The sequence below is a fragment of the Talpa occidentalis genome, unplaced genomic scaffold (assembly GCF_014898055.3).
Source record: "Talpa occidentalis isolate TD23 unplaced genomic scaffold, MPIMG_talOcc4v2.1 talOcc4.17, whole genome shotgun sequence".
NCBI classification, from domain to species: Eukaryota; Metazoa; Chordata; class Mammalia; order Eulipotyphla; family Talpidae; genus Talpa; species Talpa occidentalis.
In genome coordinates this window covers 58,613,156-58,631,874 of record NW_023601754.1, presented here as the reverse complement: position 1 = coordinate 58,631,874, position 18,719 = coordinate 58,613,156, and the positions used below count along the sequence as shown (strand labels likewise).

At 37.8% G+C, this 18,719-nt stretch overlaps 1 protein-coding gene and 1 pseudogene across 1 annotated transcript in view; both read left to right on the top strand.

The window, feature by feature from the left end:
* The window catches only part of MS4A13 (membrane spanning 4-domains A13), a 21,279-nt gene extending 2,560 nt beyond the window's left edge, over positions 1-18,719 (top strand). Inside the window, exons 3-9 of the mRNA XM_054697500.1 lie at positions 1,928-2,068; positions 6,809-6,865; positions 8,177-8,296; positions 10,600-10,695; positions 15,175-15,900; positions 16,631-16,753; positions 18,577-18,719. Coding sequence (XP_054553475.1) covers positions 1,928-2,068; positions 6,809-6,865; positions 8,177-8,296; positions 10,600-10,695; positions 15,175-15,240 — 480 coding nt within the window. The 3' untranslated portion in view covers positions 15,241-15,900; positions 16,631-16,753; positions 18,577-18,719. The remainder of the gene's footprint in view (positions 1-1,927; positions 2,069-6,808; positions 6,866-8,176; positions 8,297-10,599; positions 10,696-15,174; positions 15,901-16,630; positions 16,754-18,576) is intronic.
* Positions 12,347-14,342, top strand: LOC119250279 (proteasome subunit alpha type-4-like; annotated as a pseudogene).

Sequence of the window (18,719 nt, the reverse complement as noted above, 5' to 3'; positions counted from 1 at the left end):
AAGTAAGACTTCCCTTGAACTAAATTCACAATCATGCACTATTTTTATTTAATAAGGAATATTCTTGGGTCTAGAGAGGGAATGATTTGGATAAGGCACAACTCTCATGTCCCTTCATGAGCAAATATTTGCTTAGATGGAAGGGTATATACTGACTAAGCCAGCATACACGGAGAATAAAGGAAAAAAGGGGGAAAAAAGAGTGTTTTTATTGACTGTGAGAGATCTGTTGCTGATCTCCTTTAATTACTGTATTGATGTCTAGACAGTAGGATGATTATTAATTCATGTCTTTAAATTATTAACAAAGTTTATCTAGCTCTCTTATCACGAAGGAATTACAAAGATCACTCTTTATGTGTAAAGGGAAGAAAACTTCTCCAGGGGATGTTAACTTTTCCTGTGAGTTGGCTTGTGTAGACCAGCTGTCTCAGTCTCCTACCTGAGTATTGAGCAGAGGTTCTTAATTGCTTTGACGTCACATAGCCTTTTGGACATAAAAAGAAAGCACTAAATCTTCTCCCCAGACTCATGGACATGCAGTTGTAATATCCTCTGCACTCTTTTTATTATTTGAGGGGGAGGGGGAGGTGGGAGATATCTGTGGCCTTGGAATTCATCCATTGACTCTAGTTTAAGAACCATTTTTTTTTAATTAAAAAAAACACAACAGCTGTATTCTTCACCACACACTAGCACTCTTGCTTTCCTATAGAGTTCTTACCAGGCTATTTGGCTCTGTCATAGTTTTATATAGTTTTATATAGTTTTATGACTTGGCTAGTCATAAAAAAGCAAACACTATTTTTCAAGCCCCCCTCCTTTTAATAGTTGGGAAAGTTATGTGGAATTAATGTTCTTTATTCTGATGTGCTTAGCAAGAGGTATTTACTGGATGCCTCTGCTACACTGGCCCACATATTGGAGGTTGGTGATGACAATGGAACAAGTCCAGTGTAGGTCCTGAAGGGATTGCCATCTAAGAGGATTTTCTCCCAGTCCAATCCAAAGAATCTCTAAGAATACCATTCCTCCAAATTTGATGCAGAAACTACATTCTAAATTTATAAAAATACATAAGATTGTTACCAAAAAATTAGTCTTTCTATAAAAAACTTCTCTAATATCAGCTGATTGCATTAATGTATTAAATTGACAACTTGCTTTACAAAGAGCTGGAGCTATTGAAACATAAAATAGCTTCCAATTAAGGTTTATATGAAAGTAAAAATAATGTTTAAAGAGTTTTAAACTAAAATTGTCATTTGGTATTTGGCCTATCCATTCACATATAAATTCAGAAATATATTTACTGGAATTGTAATTATCTCCTTACAAGTTAAAGTGAGTAATAATTCCACATTTCCCTAACCCACCCCTTATCCAACAGGATGACCTTGTGCAAGCAAGTCAACTTTAGAAATTGTTTGTGTCTCTGTGTTGGACTGCACCTCATTCTAGCATGCTGAGAAAAAGATCCAAACCAAGTATGCTTTGAAGAAAAAGATAAACCTTTATGAGTCAAAAAGTGATTCACCCTTAATAAGTCACTAACATAAAATATGGGATACATGGCTTCCTGTATCCAAATAGATTAGTAACCATTTATTCTCTCAAGTACCTTCCATATTCTCCTCTCGTGCTACTACTTGATAGGAATGATAACTAGTAGTAGAGTGACAATTCAGTTACAGGAGAATTGACCAGAATTAATACTGAACAGTCTGATATTTCAGGTGTAACTGATTCCTAATTGGTAACCCTTAGGGCCTTTTTGGGTTTAGTAATCCAGGAAAACATAGTTTCTTGCATTGTTGCTTTATTCACATCTTTTGTAAAAGTGTTGACTGTTTCTTACAGTGAACACTGATTGGATTGATGTTGTAAATTATGTGGTTTCAGTACTAACAGCATTCTCTTCTCACAGGCTATCCAGATTATGATTGGCAGTTTTTATGTTCTCATGTGGTATTTCCTTTTGATTTTGTATATGGCACAAATTGAAGGAGTCTTTGGGATTTATGAACCTATAACTTTCAAAACAGCAAGTTTTCTATGGGGGCTTACTGTGAGTAGAATGCATTTATATGACTTAATCATTCAGTAGATAATATGACATGAGTGGAAGAGAGGGAACAGTTTCTAAACAAAGATTTTTTTTGTAGATTTATGTAACTAAATCCCACGTTTTTACTCAAAGTCAAATTCCTTTTTTCAATAAATGCTGAGTACCTGTAACTTACCAGTATTGTTCTAAGACAAGTGGACATGGAGTGAACCCACAGTGACAGCCCGGGGTTGATTGTGCTGAGTGTGTGGAGGATGAAGACTCTTAACCATAATCCTCACTACAATGGTTAATTTTCATAGTTGTGGTTTCATAGTTGATGAGTCTATGCCATACATTTTCTAGATTTGTCATTATCTGTACTCTTCTGTGGTTTCTGGACAGTCATATGGTAGGAGGGAAATTTGGAGACTGTGGTATATCAGAAACCAAGCAAACAAAGTGTAACAAGTGGTGGGGAAATACCAACTATATGAAATTCTGTTGTTTTGTCTAATAAGACAAGGCTAAGAACTGCCCATTAGATTTAGCAATATGGAGGCCGGCAGTAAATTTGGCAAGTAGTTTCTACAGAATGATGGGGCAGCAACCTGATTGAAGTAGGTTTAAGAAATAATAGGAGACAAGGAATTAGAGGAGGCAAAGCCACATAACCTCTTTTAAGGGCTTTGTTGTCAGGGGGTATGGTGTAGTGGGGTGATAGCTGGGGAAATTTTGGTTTTCTTGTTTCAGCAAGTTAGAAGTATCATGTCTTTTTATTTATTTATTTAAATTGTAGAAGAACTGGGGTGTAGGCCAGAGGTGCAGGAGAGTGAGAGGATTCACCAGAGACAGACTGGGGAGCAGAACAGGCAGACTGACTGAAACACACTGCTGAGAGGACCAGCGGGCGAGACAGGAGGGGTCTGCTGAGCCATGTGGGTTGCTCCCTGGCTGGGGACCAAACTCAGGCTGTAGTGGTGATAGCACTGAGACTTAACCCCTGTGCCACCAAGGAGGCCCCATGTCTTTTGTTAAGGAAACTGAACCAGCAGAGAGAAAACTGAGAGCATGAAATAAGTGTGTGGGGAGGGGGTGGAGGGAGGTATTAGAATTACATATTTGTGCAGAGGAGAGATGATGAATTTTAATATGCAAATAGCAAGAAGCATGGACAATCATCTCTACCCGTGGTCCTCAACTAGAGGTGATTTTGCTGCTCTCCAGATGATATTTGATAATACCTGGAGACATTTTTGTTTTCACAACTAGAGGGGGGTGCATCCGGCGGACAGAGGTTAAGGGTGCCGCTAAACATCTTACAATGCACAGAGCAACCCTCACAACAGATTATCGGGATAATCTGTTGGCTTTCGGGACCTGGTTGGATAATGAGCTGGGTAAGAGGGCTGTGTGTTTGAAATGCCGAGTTCCGCCACGTGGGTGCAGGCTTGCAGCGAGGAGGGAAACTGCTTTAATCAAGATTTGTGGTTTGACCATGTAATTGTGATCAAACAAGGGTGTATTTGTAACAGGTGGCCACGAAACAAGATGGTGAAGGAGAGACTATAACAATGGGCTGAAGGATTCAGATGGGATAAATTCAGATGGGGTCAAAGGATTGTCAGAGCATAAGCTAGAGAGGTAGAATGTGGCTCTCAGAGTAGACACTTGAAATTGAGATTTGAGAGGTGTTACACGTCTTCTCAGAAACAAAGACAAGATACTGGAGGAGAGTGACAGATAGGATGGAGTCAAAGGATCGGAGGAGAGAAATTCAAGGAACCACAAGCTCATGTTAAAAGAATGTATGAACATATGTATAAGTTAAAATTACTAAAGATTAAGAGATGTAGACAAGAGCTAGAGATGCAAGGATCACGATCACCAGAAAGAGAAGCGTGACCAAAGGGACAGTAGATAACTTCAACCAGCAGAGATAGTAGGTGAACGAGTCCAGTGGCATTTGATTCAAAGCTAGAGGTGCGAGAATGGCTGGAAATAACCAAAGGAGCAGAGAGATCACTCACCCCAGGCTTAGCCTCAGTGTTATAAGGGCTGTCAGATATAAGATGGTCACCGTTTGAGAGGGCTACAGGTGAAGCAGTGACCTCTGGGAGATCCCTGTCTTTGTAAAATGTCCTGCAAGTGTCAGAGCTTTCCCTTAGAACAGCAATAGGAGAAAAACACTGAGCTTTTCACTGATATCCAGATGATTCATGTTTCTCAGTGATTAATTTTTCATGTTACATCAGTAGCATATGTAACTGCTGTAGTAAATTACCTAAAATTTTAATTTAAGCCAATGTACAACTTCTCATTTAGGGTGATAAACTTTGAAAGGCGTTTTTGTAAAGCACATAGTTTGATAATCTAGTTAGAGAGTGTTCTGGTTTACAATTCACAAGGTATTTTCACTTCATATTTTGGACTAGCTCTTACCTTCACTGTGTACCTCCTTGGAAACCTCAGCTTTGGTTACAAAACGAAGTGCTGAGTGTGTAGATTTATGTTACCCTTGAGTATTTTTCTACAAGTTAAGCCTTTGATTTAGATTTGTGTCAAAGCCACTAAAGCATGTAAGTCAGAAGGGAGTTGTGCAATCCACCTTCACACACCATGGCTTAGCTACACACTTCTGGGAGATAGACTAAGTAGCCTGGTGTGAAATAGTGGAGCCTCTTTAAAAAAATAAGGCCAAAATGTAAATAGCAGCTGTTACCTTAATAATGGCTACAGCCTCAATTAAGAGGTTTTTTTAATTTTATTTTTATATTTCCCATACAATTGCAACCCCCTTATTTTGACCCCAATCCCGCCTTTCCCTGCCCTCCCCCCGCCATAGTGTGTCTCTGGTTCATAGTTGTTTGTTGATTTTGATTTTTTTCTTTCTTATAGTTATTCTTTTTCCTGGTCCCTTATTTAGGTTTTCTAAATTCTGCTATAAGTGAGACCATCTGGTATTTTTCTTTTTCTTTCTGGCTTATTTCGCTGAGCATGATCCCTTCTAGCTCCATCCATGTTGCTGCAAATTGCATGTGTTTATCTTTTTTGAATGCTGAGTAATATTCCATGGTGTATATGGACCACATCTTCTTGATCCAGTCATCTATTTTGGGGCATTTGGGTTGTTTCCAAAGCTTAGCTATTGTAAACAGTGCTGCTATAAACATAGGGGTGCAGGTGCTCTTTGGAATTGATGTTTCTGTGTCCTTTGGTTAAATACCTAGGAGTGGAATTGCTGGATCATATGGAAGCTCTATCTTTAGGAGGTTGAGCAATCACCACACAGCTCTCCATGGTGGTTGGACCAGTTTGCACTCCCACCAGCAGTGCAGGAAAGTTCCTTTTTCTCCACATAATCACCAACATTTGTTGTTGCTAGATTTTTTAATATGTGCCATTCTCACTGGTGTGAGATGATATCTCATGGTAATTTTGATTTGCATTTCCCTGATTACAAGTGATGTTGAACATTTTTTCATATGTCTGTTGGCCATTTGCATTTCCTCTTCAGAGAAGTTTCTTTTTAGCTCTTCTGCCCATTTTTTGACTGGATTATTTACTTTGTTTTTGTCGAGTCTCATTAGCTCTTTGTAGATTTTTGTGATCAGTCCTTTATCGTGAGTGTTGTGTGCAAAAATGTTCTCCCAGTCGGTGGGGTTTCTCTTTGTTTTTGTTATTGTCTCTTTTGCTGTGCAGAAACTCTTTAATTTGATGTAGTCCCAGCTGTTTATCTTTGCCTTCACTATCACTACTTTGGGTGATGTGTCTGTAAAGATGTCTTTGATGTGCATGTCATGTAGTGTTTCGCCTATATTTCCTTCTATATTTTATGGTTTCAGGTGTTATGTCCAGCTCTTTAATCAATTTTGAGTTGGTTTTTGTGCCTGGTGTGAAGTAGTAGTCAAGTTTCATTCTTTTGCATGTAGAGACCCAGTTTTCCCAGCACTATTTATTGAACAAACTTTCTTTGCTCCAGTGCATATTCTTTGCTCCTTTGTCAAAGATAGTTGACCATAAATCTGTGGGTTTGTTTTTGGGTTTTCTATTTGGTTCCATTGGTCCGTGTGTCTGTTCTGGTTCCAATACCATTCAGTTTTGATTATTATGGCTTTGTAGTATAGTTTGAAATCTGGGAGAGTGATGCCTCCATTCCCTTCTTTTTTTTTTTCAGGAGGGCTTCGGCTATTGAGGGTTTTTGGTGGCTCCATATGAATTTCATCAATATTTTTTCTATTTCTTTGAAGAATGACATTGAAATTTTAATTGGAATAGCATTGAATCTGTAGATTGCTTTTGGTAGGATGGCCATTTTGAAAATGTTAATTCTTTATAAACACAATTTGGAATAGACCAGTGGATCGCTTTCCTCATGTCTGGGTATGTACCCAGTAGTGTTCATCAGTGACATCATCTCACTGGTAAGGATAGGTTAGAAGTGGTAATGGAGTGAGTTCAGAAAGCATGCACAGATAGACACAGACTTGGTCCCCTGATCAGGACTGCCTGAGTCATCTTTGGCATAAACTGTGACCTGAATTCTGCCACTGTCCCCTCTATATGTCTGTCATTAGTGACCCTATCTTTAATTACTAATGATATACGCTTGCCCTGACCCCTTCCATTAATAAAACTTCTTTATATTTTGTTGTGTTTAGTATTCTAAAAATGATTGACTTAGAAGAGGGAGTTATTAAAAAACACTTTAAGTGGATGAGCATTATCAATGAGTATTTATAATATGTGTTTTATATCCAGTTTATCATTTCAGGAGTCTTGGTAATAGTGGCAGCAAGGCATCCGTCTCTGCAACTGGTGAGTTGGAATGTTTCGAGTATTCTAGAAATCACTTGTCGAAAAGCGAAATACTTTTGATGACAAAATAGTGAGTAAGCAATTAAGTTATCTACCCTACCTGTAAAATAATTGAAGGTACTAAGTGGAAATTCAGGAGACGAACTTAATGTAGACAAACATGCTACACTTGTTAGAATCCTGTTTGTGTAAAAGTTTCTAAATTTAAATATGGGCATTTTTTTTTTGTTTGATAGTCTGCCTTCTTTTAACATTATATGAACTTTACTGTTCAATAGTAAATAAGATTTACTATTTTATAAATAGTATTCAATAAAATTCAATAAAATTAATGGGATCTAGTGCCTTTATAGAGATGCAGTGCTTCCAGACAGCTATACTGTCCTTGCCAGCCAGTTTGAGAAAAGGGTATATCTTGGAACATGGTAGAAGGAGAATCTGTCCAGAGTAGGGATACATCTATGACCTAGGTTGAAAGACACTGCAAAAATAAAAAAACTTAGACTCTTAGACCTAAAAAATGCCATAGAAATAAATTCATCTGATCCCATAATTGTACAGATAATAAAACCAAAATCAAAATATTTTGATGAATTTCCTTAGAGAATGAAAACCCAGGATTAAAAATCATTGAATCCTCTGCAAAGAGTTTGTTCTGTGTTTCTATATAGATCAGTTGCCCCTTGTTTATTTTTGCAATTAGAAATATGAGTTGGAGCCTGGCACACTCCAGGCTTATAGGTGGGACAGCACCATCTGGCACAAGTGATCTTTATTTGGGGACACTGGGGTTCCTGGACACTGTGGACACTATCTGGGGTGAGACATCTGGGCACTTGTGGTCTTAGAAATTCTTTCCTTTTCCCAATATCCTGTTTGTTAAATAAATCCTAAAAATAAAAAAATAATAAAAATAAAAAAATAAAAATCATTGAATCCTATTTCACTTATTTCTACAGTCATTTTCCATCTTTTTTTTTTCCTTTTTGTAGTGGAACTCCTTTTGTTCAAATCATATATTGTATAGACTTTTTTCCAACTAACTCAGAAGATTGTAAAATGCAAATATTTTTGAGCCCAAATGGAAGATTGATGCTTTTTGGTATGATAATATTTCACTGTTTATTTCCCAATTAACTAGGTTTCATATAAACCAGAAATTATCATTTTACTCAAATGACAAGATTATCCACACTTGTAAAGCCATAAACCAGATCAAAGTTTTAACTTGATTTTTTTTGTAACGATATACATTATTCAACCAAAGTGTTTATTCTGGTTATTACCAATTTGTCCTCTCTCTCTTTTCAGATTACATACGCTTTGATCATGAACATCCTCAGTATAGTTGTTGCAGTTGCTTCAGGAATTCTAGTAATTATTGAGTTGTCTGACTTTAATTCTGTATCATATAGGAATTTTGAACAAGCGGTAAGTGATCGATCCTACTGGCACATCTTTGTATCAAAATGATTATTCTCTGTATGTGGCTCTTGGACAAATGTCTTCTCTGTTCCTTCATTTCTTTTTCTGTAAAAGGAGAAAATGCTAATACATGTCTGTTAACTGCTCAGTCTCCCAAGGACTGTGGTTCTAATGGCCACCTTGACTCTTCTGCTTGGATATGCTTCTAGCACCATCTCTCAAACTCAGCACATTCAAACTAGAAGATACCTACCTCTTCAAGTACTGTATTGCAAAACTCCCTTAGTTTAGTCTCCTAGACTGAAAACATTCATATAATCCTTCACCGTTCTCTTTCCACTGTCGACCCAGTTACCAAGTATTGTTTGTAAGTTAGGGCTGTCTCGTTTGTGAGTGACGGGAAATACAACCCAAATTGACTCAAGCCAAAACAGGGCACTTAACTAACTTAAGCTGGATTCAGATGTATAAATCACATGTCAAGAACTCAGCCACTCTCTGTATATATTGTTTTCTTATTTGAACTTCTCTCACAGACATCTTGCTGCTCTTAGGGAGACAGTTTGAGAATAGTATTAGCACATGTAAATTAAGGAATGTGGCAAAATGACTTCTTACAATCTTGCCAGCCCATTGGTCAGAAGAACTTTCAAACTAAAATCTATGATTGTCTCTGCCAACAAAACTAAATCAGGATTCTTAATCTTGCTATTTCAGTCCCTCTATAGTTTTTTCTTTATCTTCCTGTTAATATTGTGTGTGAATGAACTCTATACCTGAGTTAAGCTTTTTATATCATTTTCTCCAGGCATGTTATACTCATTCTTACATTCAGGTTTTGCTTACATTATCAAACCATATGTCATGTGATGTGTATTTTATGTTTTATATGCATTACTGGTTCTACTTTATGCCTCCATTTCTTAATTACTTTGCCGCACTTTTAATTTATGCTATTAAATTATTTCTGAAACAAAATAGGTTGCAAAGAAGCAACTGCCTAGAATGTTACTCCCCCTCCCTTCATTTTTTTTTAAAGATTTATTTATTTATTTATATAAGCACTGGGTACAGTCAGAAGCATGGGAGGGTGAGAGAAATCACCAGAGCCAGAGCGGAGAACAGAACAGGCAGACTGACAAAATACACTGCTGAGGGGAGCAGGGGCACGGCAGGAGAGGTCTGTCACGCCATGCGGGACCCTCGCCCGATGGCTGGGGATCAAACCGGCGCTGCAGAGGCTGCGGGCAGCTTTGCAGCCCAGCGCTCAACCACTGCACCACCGGGGAGGCCCTCTTTGTTTATTTTTTGTCTGATTTGTCCATTGGTGAGAGTGGAGTGTTGAAGTCTCCCACTGTATATGTATTTTCTTTAATGTTGGTTTTCAGAGCTGATAATTGTTGTCTAATATATTTTGGTGCTCCTTCATTTGGAGAGTATATGTTGATGAGTGTTATTTCTAAGGAAGGAGTTTTTTTAAATAACAGCATTTTTGTCAGCTAATCCCTACCACCTACCAGTTTCTTGCATGTGAAAGATATTAAATAAAGCCAACGAAAGAGAGAGAGGAATTGAAGAAAAGGAACATGATGTTCTTCTTCCTGTCTGAATATTATTCTTGCCTTTCCAAGGCTAGTACAAAGATTAAAGTCATTAGTCCATGTTAATAGCAATATCATTCATCTTGATAGGCAATTGAAAATATTTTTCTCATGGCAACAGAGAGATCTGCTTTATTTATCCAAGCAATTACAGTCACTCATACTGAAATGTTCTTTGATCTTTTTGAATTTACTCATTCTTCCATAGGATATTACAGCAATTTCTTTGAGATTTTAATCCTAGCACGTCATTTTACATAAGTTTTTGATTAATAAATGGGTTTAAATATATGAGGACTGCTTGATAAAATCTCTTGGTAGCAATCTTATAACTTGAGAAAAGAGAATCCAATATTATATCCAAATCTAAATAATTATTTATATCCAAATCTAAATAATTTGAATAGTGAGCTATTTCAGAGACTCTGTAGTGAAGAGAGAATGAAAGTTGTAAGAAGTAAGACAAGAGTGCTGAAGACCAAGAAAGGAAGTTGCAGACAATAATTAGGGGAATGAAAACTAAGAAAAGTGTAGCAAAAGGCCAAAGAGCAGAAATGGCTTAGGAAATCCAATGGTGAAAGGTTATTTACTCCTCCTCTGTTCCTTAGCTCTGATACTAAGAGCTCCTTCTATGAACATATTTGCACTTAATAAACAATCATGCAAGATTTTTCCCTTTTTTCTTTCTTTCTTTTTTTTTGGTTTCAGAAATTTGGGAGGGGAGTTTCACGTATGTTAATGATGTTCTACCCATTGGAATTTTGTATTGCACTTACCTACTCAATCTTCAGCTGTTTTAGTTTGGTAAGTATTATCCACTCTCTGGCCAATGGGAAGATACGGATTCCAAGTAAGTATGTTCTATGAGGAGAGGAAGTACACTGATAAAGTATGTTTGGAACTAATAAAAATGGAATATGTGATAATACTTTCTTTACTTTTCAGTTTGTATTTTTAGTGTTTATAAAATTAAAAAAGGAATACACGAACCTAAATAAAAAGTAAAATAAAATTATACAATGAAAAGTTATTGTCCTTTTAACGTAGTCCTCATTATACCCACATGTACAAATCTAAGCTAAAAGACATAAAGACACACAGTTTTCCTTTTTACTAATTATGTAATCATATATTATACTTTTCTCAACTATCATAAACATCTTTCCTTTTTAAAACATATCTAAACAATGGCTTCTATTAGCTTCATATTTTTCCCTAGTATTTATTTTAATATTCTTTTATTGCTGCATATTTAGCATTTTCCCAGACTCTTAAATATTATAAACAGTGATGCAGTGAACTTCCCGATAAATCTGTGCATGCGAAGCTAGTATTTCTGTAGGTATTCAATCTGTAGAAGTGTAATTGGAAATTTAATAACATCCCAAAATGCAGTAATAATTCACAGTAACACAGTGGTTTACCAGGGTGATTATTTTCTCACAAGCTTAAAAAAAAATCTGGCCCAAAAAAAAAAAAAAAAAAGAAAGTATCAGAAAAAAAAATCTGGCATTCAGCCATTCTTTCACAATTATTTATAGAGAACCTGCTATTTACAGGGCACTGTAATGAGCAATAAGGATGCAATGATTAACTCGGAACAGCCTCCCTACAGCCAGAGAGCTTGCATTCCAGTGGGGAAAAGACAATAAACAGATACACACACATCCCCACACACACTAAAATCCAGAAAGTGGAAAAATGAAGTGAAAAAGAGTAAGGAGATAAGGCAAAGATTGTTTTATAAAGGATGATAAGGGAAGGGCACACTAGGCAGGGACCAGCTGAAGTAAGTACAGCTGAAGTGAGGTACAGAAGTAAGTCTGTGACTACAGGGAAAAAGCATTTTCCAAGAGTAGGGAGTGGGTGAGACTTCCAGAATGGTTGAATGGGAATACGTCAGATTTCCCTTAAAAGAAATGATGCAGCTGGACAAAATTGTCAATAAGCAACCTTTTAAAGATTCTGGAAACTTACCAAAGCATACAACAAGTTGAGAAGTTTCTGACTCCCAGAAAGAACAGTGGATGTGCATGACATTTCAGCTTGGAGCATCTCCAGTTCTACCCATTTGTCCCACCTCCTAAGATTCCGTTTTGCAGAAATTCCACCTGTGTGGGGTCATACTGTTAGAACCAGTAGCCACACTGCTGAAGAGAGCTGATTTAATTTGGAGCAGAGCACAGAAAGTTCCATGACTAAGGGTGTTATTAAAACTGGTAGACAACCTGGAAAAACCAATGTCATTCCTGTCCTGAGATCCCAAACTTCTTGAGGCAAGAAATTGATTGGCAACCATCCAGAAATGCAACAGGCAGATTTTGAAAACAGGAGAGTTAAGTGCACCTTGATGGCATGCTGCATGCCTTTGTGTTCTGGAACATTGTAACTATGCACAGAGTTATGCACACACTAAGGAGACTGGAGAGGGCCCTAGTGAGCTACTCACTCTTCGATGAGTAAGACCTTTGTGAACAAAGTAAAAGCTGGCACAGATTTACAAATGACCTAAACTTTGACTACATTCCTTAAACTGCATTGATTGAAAAAGAGCAGAAAGGGCTATCACATACTACCACAAACTGGGTGGTTTAAACCACAGAATTTTATTTTCTCACAATGCTATAATCTGGAAGTGGAAGATCAAGGTGGTGTTGCCAAGTTGGTTTCTTCCTTAGCTTCTCTCCTTGGCTTTCAGATGGCTGTCTTTACATGTCTTTGCTGTGTTGTGTCGTAATCTGCTTATAAAAACATGCCATCTTGGATCAAAATCTACTTAATTAAAACATCATCGCTACTATAGAGACTTTAACGAGGCACGGGGGATAAGACTGTAACATGCATTTTGGGGAGGACACAATTCAACACATAACACACCACCTCTGCACAATCATTGATGAACCACTTGTGCTGGCTATGGAGAACCTGAAGAAATCACTTTAAAAATAAAAAGAAAAAAGGAAGAAAAACAGTAAATGATACGACAAGAAACATACATTGCAAGGGACAGATGCCACAAAATTTGTATAATCCAGTCACAGAAGACAGCAATAACATCCAGTCCTGGGGAAAGATGAGGCAGTCGGAATCCGAAGTTGTTCCAATATATTATCTATAATGTCCGTGTTCAAGAAAAACATGACATGCCAGTATCAGGAATAGTAACCCATCCATTAGAAAAAACAATGGATACATCATCTTTTGAAGGGAGAGGAAGACAAACTTTGGACTTCACAAAGACTCCCAAGAGCTACAGGGAAAACATGCTGAATTAAAGGATGGTGGTATTAAATAAGAATATCTGTCTATTGCCTTGATTGTTGAGATGGTATCATGGTGCTTGCTTCTATCCAAACTCGCTAAATTGTACGTGTTAAATACATGCAGTTCTTTCTATATGTTATACTTTAGTTATTTTTTATAAACAAAAATATCAATAAAAGAGATGGGAATTATTTGAAAATGGCAATACTGAAATTCTAAAATAAGTTACTGAAATTAAAAAAAAAACTAAATGGACTTAAGAGCAGATTTGAGGTGATAGATGAGCAAATCAGCAAACATGATGTAAAAATATGGATCACACTCTCTGAAGAACAGGAGGGAAAAAGTAAACAGCATAGAGAACAGCGATACTTGCAAACTGAGAATCCCAGAAAACTGGAGGAATGAGAAAAAAATTGAACAAATATTGGCCAAAATTGTCCATATTTGATGAAAAACACTAACAACTAAGAAGTTTAATGTCCTAAGTCAACTATGCCACGTAAGCTCTTGGACGTGCAAGCTCCTGGCTGGGAATTTTAGCAAACGAAGGCATTTTGCTGGCGGCAGCGACAGTGTCCACTGGCTTCTTGATGACAGAACTCTTCTCCAAAAAAAATTATAAACTCAATGAAGACCTGGTGCTGATGGTATGACTAAGGAACTGAGGCTTGTTGCTCAAAGGTTTTTATTAGAGCATTGGGAGTTGCTGTGAGCAGAGAGTCCTGTGATTCCTTGTGAGCAGTTGGTTCCAGCGCTGTGTGACCTCAAACAAGCTCTTACATAGTTTGGAGGACAATGTCCCATTGGTGTTTCGTCACTGTGCATTGAATGGGATAAAGTGTGACTCAGCCCCCAGCCAAGTGATTCTAGTAGATTTTCCATGGAAAGCCCCACATACTGGAAATAACAGCACTGCAGCCAGGTCCACATTCAAGCAAGACTACAATGAAGGAGAAATGACTTTGAAGTCGGTGCCTGCTTTGTTGTGGATGTTAATAAACTGTCTGCTGATGAGACAATGGAAAGACAGTTCTCAAACAAAAAGAAGTGGAACAGTTGATCAAAGAACATCAAGAAGAAACAGCTAAGGCTGAGCAGGAGAAGAAAGAAAAAGAACAAATAAAAAGATAATAGAAGATAAAATCAGGGATTTTATTACTCGTTTGGCCACCATTTCAGAGTAAAAGGGATCCTTCCACGTAGAAAAAGTTTGACTTTTTTTTTTTTGACTTGTATAGAGGGAAAATAAGACATCATCAACTGAATTGGGTCCTTATTCTTTTTTTCTAATTGAATATTGTGATGATTACTGTTCATGGACATCTTACCCCCTCCACCCATTTTTTTTTTGAGGGAGGGGTAATAAAATTTGAAGAGAATGGGAAAAAAAGATACATATCTAGGATAAAATATATGTTTGATATAATCAGTATGCATAGTAGCCCCCAGAGTAGAAGCAGTTCAGTTGGGTGTGTGGTCAATATTGAGGTACATTACTAAAATTCTACGTAGTAACTAAAATGTACTATACCTACATTTAATAACACAGGGAAATCTCAAGTATTACACTGACTAACTCAAAATAATGCATATTGTATGATTTCACTTATAAGATGTTTGAAACCAGACAAAACTAAAACTACATTTTAATGTTTAGGGAGAGTGCGAGCTAGTTCGTAAATTTGGAAGGAAAAGAGAGGATTGATTACCTAAAATTCAAAATGACATTTACTTGGTGGAAAAGAATAGGTAATAACTGGGAAGTGTAGTTTTGGGGCTGCTGGTATCTGTTCATGCTCAAGAAGACCATGAATATTTTTATTGTAAAACTGGAGGAATACCAAAAGTTTTAAGTGCTTATAGGAATGTAAAGGATGGGTTAAGTTAGAGGTGGGTCAAAAAGGAAGCAAATGGTGCTTTAGCATTTTATTCTATGAGCATCAGTTTTGCTTGTGTTTACAAAACACTAAGTATTATATGTATGATTTTAGGAAGTATGATATGATTTTTTTCCAGTGGGATTTTTGTGAAGATAAGACTGCTTCACTCGCGTCAGAAGAAGAAGCTGAGACCCATTTTTAAAACCCTTCAAACTGTGAGATTTTCCCTGATACTCATGCCTGCTGTGGGCCCTAGTGACATCTCTGTATAACAAAGTTGCTACAAAACTCAGATTTTGTGCAAGAGCAAATACAAAACAAGTTGGAAAATTTCTTCTCGGTGTGCAGTAAATTTCTCTACACATATTTTTGTAGACTCCAAGTGGAACTCTTTTCCCTTTTTAATTATATTATTACAAGGAAGAATTAATTTTCTAGGTACTCTGAGTAGCTGTCCTGAAAGTGATTAGTGATTGTCTGCAGTGCCTTCTGTAAAGACTTAGAGCATGACGCTGTATAATCTATGTCCTTTCCGTTAAAGTGTGCATTTCACTTTGAGTTCTTCTACCGGAACTAGCTTCCATCTAAACAAAGTATGAATCAAAAACGCATCCTATTCAATCGTTTTTCTTTGTTCCTTGCTGCCCTGAAAGTCTCTGCTGTCTCTCTCCCTTTCCATTCCCTGTCCTGCTTATCCCATGTCATTGCTTGCATTATCTGTTCAACGGTTTCCTGAAGCAAACAGGCTGCCTTTCCGCAGTAAGGAGAATTTCCCAAGGATATGTTTTGAATCCAGATTCACCCCCTCTTCTAATATGGAAAAGAACTTCAGAAGCCTCACTCGACAATACTAAGCATGGCAGTGAGTACATGTAGCTCTTTTCAGTGTGTTGTTACCACTTGTTTTCTACCTTGTCCCTAAAGAGATTTCATCAGTTATTACCTGATACTGTAAAATTCAGATTTTCAGTTCTGGGAATTTCAGTGCTTTGTTCCTATCTATGCACTCAACAAACATTTGAGTGTCTACTATATGCCAGTAAATGCATTAACCTCTGGAGTAGCAAAGTGGATTAATAATAAGATACCACACAGTTTTTCTTTGAGGAGAGAAAACAAAATGGTAACAAATCAAGACTACGTAGTATGACACTCGTGTTAACAGAGGTATGAAAAAATTAAAGTAGGACAGAGTAGATAATGGTCCTTCTCTTGATAAATAAGAGAACAAATAAGAGAAAGAGCAAAACTTTATGATAAAATGGCGTAGAACCAACGTCAGATTCCTAGTTTGAATGTTGTACTAGAATCATGAATTGTGAGCACCTGGGGAAGGACCATACGGGGCTTCTCTGTGCTCTTTGTCAACCTTAGGAATCTCTAGTTTTTACAGAATAAACAGTGAAAAACAAATAATTTCAGGGTAGTGATGTGACGGGGCTAGGCAGGGTCTTCAGAGAGGATGTTTCTTTCTTAAACTGGGTGGGGGTTACAAGGATTTTTCACTTTGGTGTATTCATTAAACTGTACACTTGATATGTACAACCACCTCTGATTTAATTCAGCCAAATTTTTCTTTTTAACAAGAACAGATGACACCAGTCAGCTGAAAGCATTGGGTGAAGTATTCAGTAAAGAGAACTCTGAGGCATGAGCCCTGAAGGAGCTTCCATTTAGGCCAGGAGGATGGGGAGAGGACAGAGAATTGATGACTGGTAAGTCACACAAGCGGTGCCGCCCCCTCCCCTCCCCAAATGTGAGTGCCTTGGCAGTGCAGCTTTGCCCTTGATGTGTCATCCGAAGCAGATGCTGCTCCTCTGCCCCTCACATCTGGACTAACCTTAGCACTTGCTTCCATCAACAGCATGTAACAGAGCATTCTCAAAAGGCTAGCATCCCGCCAGCAAGTCTGAGCTAGCTGTATCTAGCTAGTTTCAGAATACTGTGTGGTTTTTTAAGGAATTTACACATCTCCCCTAAGTTGACAAATTCATCGGGAAATTGTCTTCCCAGCATACTCTCATGGTTCCTTTAAGGTCCGGGAGACATGGAATGACGTCCAATCTGACATTTATGATTTTGCTGATTGTCACATGCACTCCTTTTCATCCTTGGAAGTCTTCCTTGGGATTTACCCATTCTCTTAATCTTTTCAAAGAACCACCTTTTGGGTAATCTGTTTTCTCACTGATTTCTATTTTGTAGATCTCTGCTCACTCTTTCTTTCCTTCTACTTTTTTGGGTTTGTTTGGGCATTTTGTACTGGGAGTTCAAATGATTGATCCTAAACTTTCTTTTCTTGTATATTTTTCCAAGCTATAAATTTTACCTGCGATAGCTAGCTGCACCCCGTTAATTCCGATATGTTTCCATAATTTATCAAAATATTTTCTAACTTATACCATCATTTCATCTCAGAAGTTTGCTTTTCAATTTCCAAATACTAGGGGATTTCTAATTATCTCTTTGTTACAGGTTTATAGTAGAACACTGTCAACAAATAACTTACATACAGTCAAAAAACCCAGTAAGTCTGGGTTGATGGCCCAGCCAATGTGATCCTGATGACAATGTACATTCTACAGTTGTGGGGTTCAGGGTTCCATAAATAGCCATTAAGTTCACAGAATTTACAAATATTATATACTCACTGAATTTTTACCCACTTTTTCTGTCAGTTATTGAGAGAGGAATGTTCAGGTCTCCAAGTCTGATTGTGAAGTTCACTATTTCATTTTTTAGTTTGGTCAACTATTCTCTCACATATGTTGAAGCTATATTATTGCACACATACAAGAGGACTCTTGCTTCCTGGTGAATTGACATTTTTTATGATGATTTTAAAATGTCCCCTTTTTTTACCAAGCTGGTGACAGAGTAGGCTCCTGAAGTCCCCTCTTCCCATAGACGCACCCCATGTACAGCGAAAACTCTGACACCTTCAGCATCAACAAGTGTTCCTAGCACTTCCCACAGCATTGCCTTTAGTCAGTCATCAAACCATTTATCCTCGTAAGTGGGGACACAGCGTCAACAGAGGTACTTTGATTCCTGTATTCATTCCTACTATGTGCCAGGCATGCCCAGTGTCCTCACACTGAGTGGTCAGTAGTTTTAAAAAAAGGCCCATGTGGTACCTGGGCACCAGGAAATGCCCTCAGGTTAGGATTCCAATAGGTTTCCTCGTTGGAACCTGCTTATAGAAGATTTCAACCTCTGTAGCCATATTTCTGTTTTCAGGGTAAATTCATATGAATTGTGAGGTCCACATACGGTGTCTCATTGTAGGTGCAATCTAAGAAACAAGGACTAAAAACATTTCATCCTCATTCACGTGTCTGTTAAAAAGGAAAGTTGAGGACTTGAGCCCAGTTTGCTGACCAGCGCACTACTCTTCAACTGCTACACTTTGTGGAGAGTAAAGGTAGAAAGACTTTTGCTGACACTTAAACCTGCAGGAAATTGGAGAACTGGAGAATGGCCTTTTTTCTTTCTTTCTTTCTTTTTTTTTTTTTGTCCCCGATGGCAACATCCCTAGCAGCCAGAGAGCCACGGCAGCCCAGAACCATGGACAGAGGGTGATTATAACACCGGCAGAAGAGAGCCGTGATGATCAGCCCCCCGCCGCACCTTCCCCTCTTCCCGTGCTAAGTCAAAGCCTACAGACCAGCAGAGCTTCGA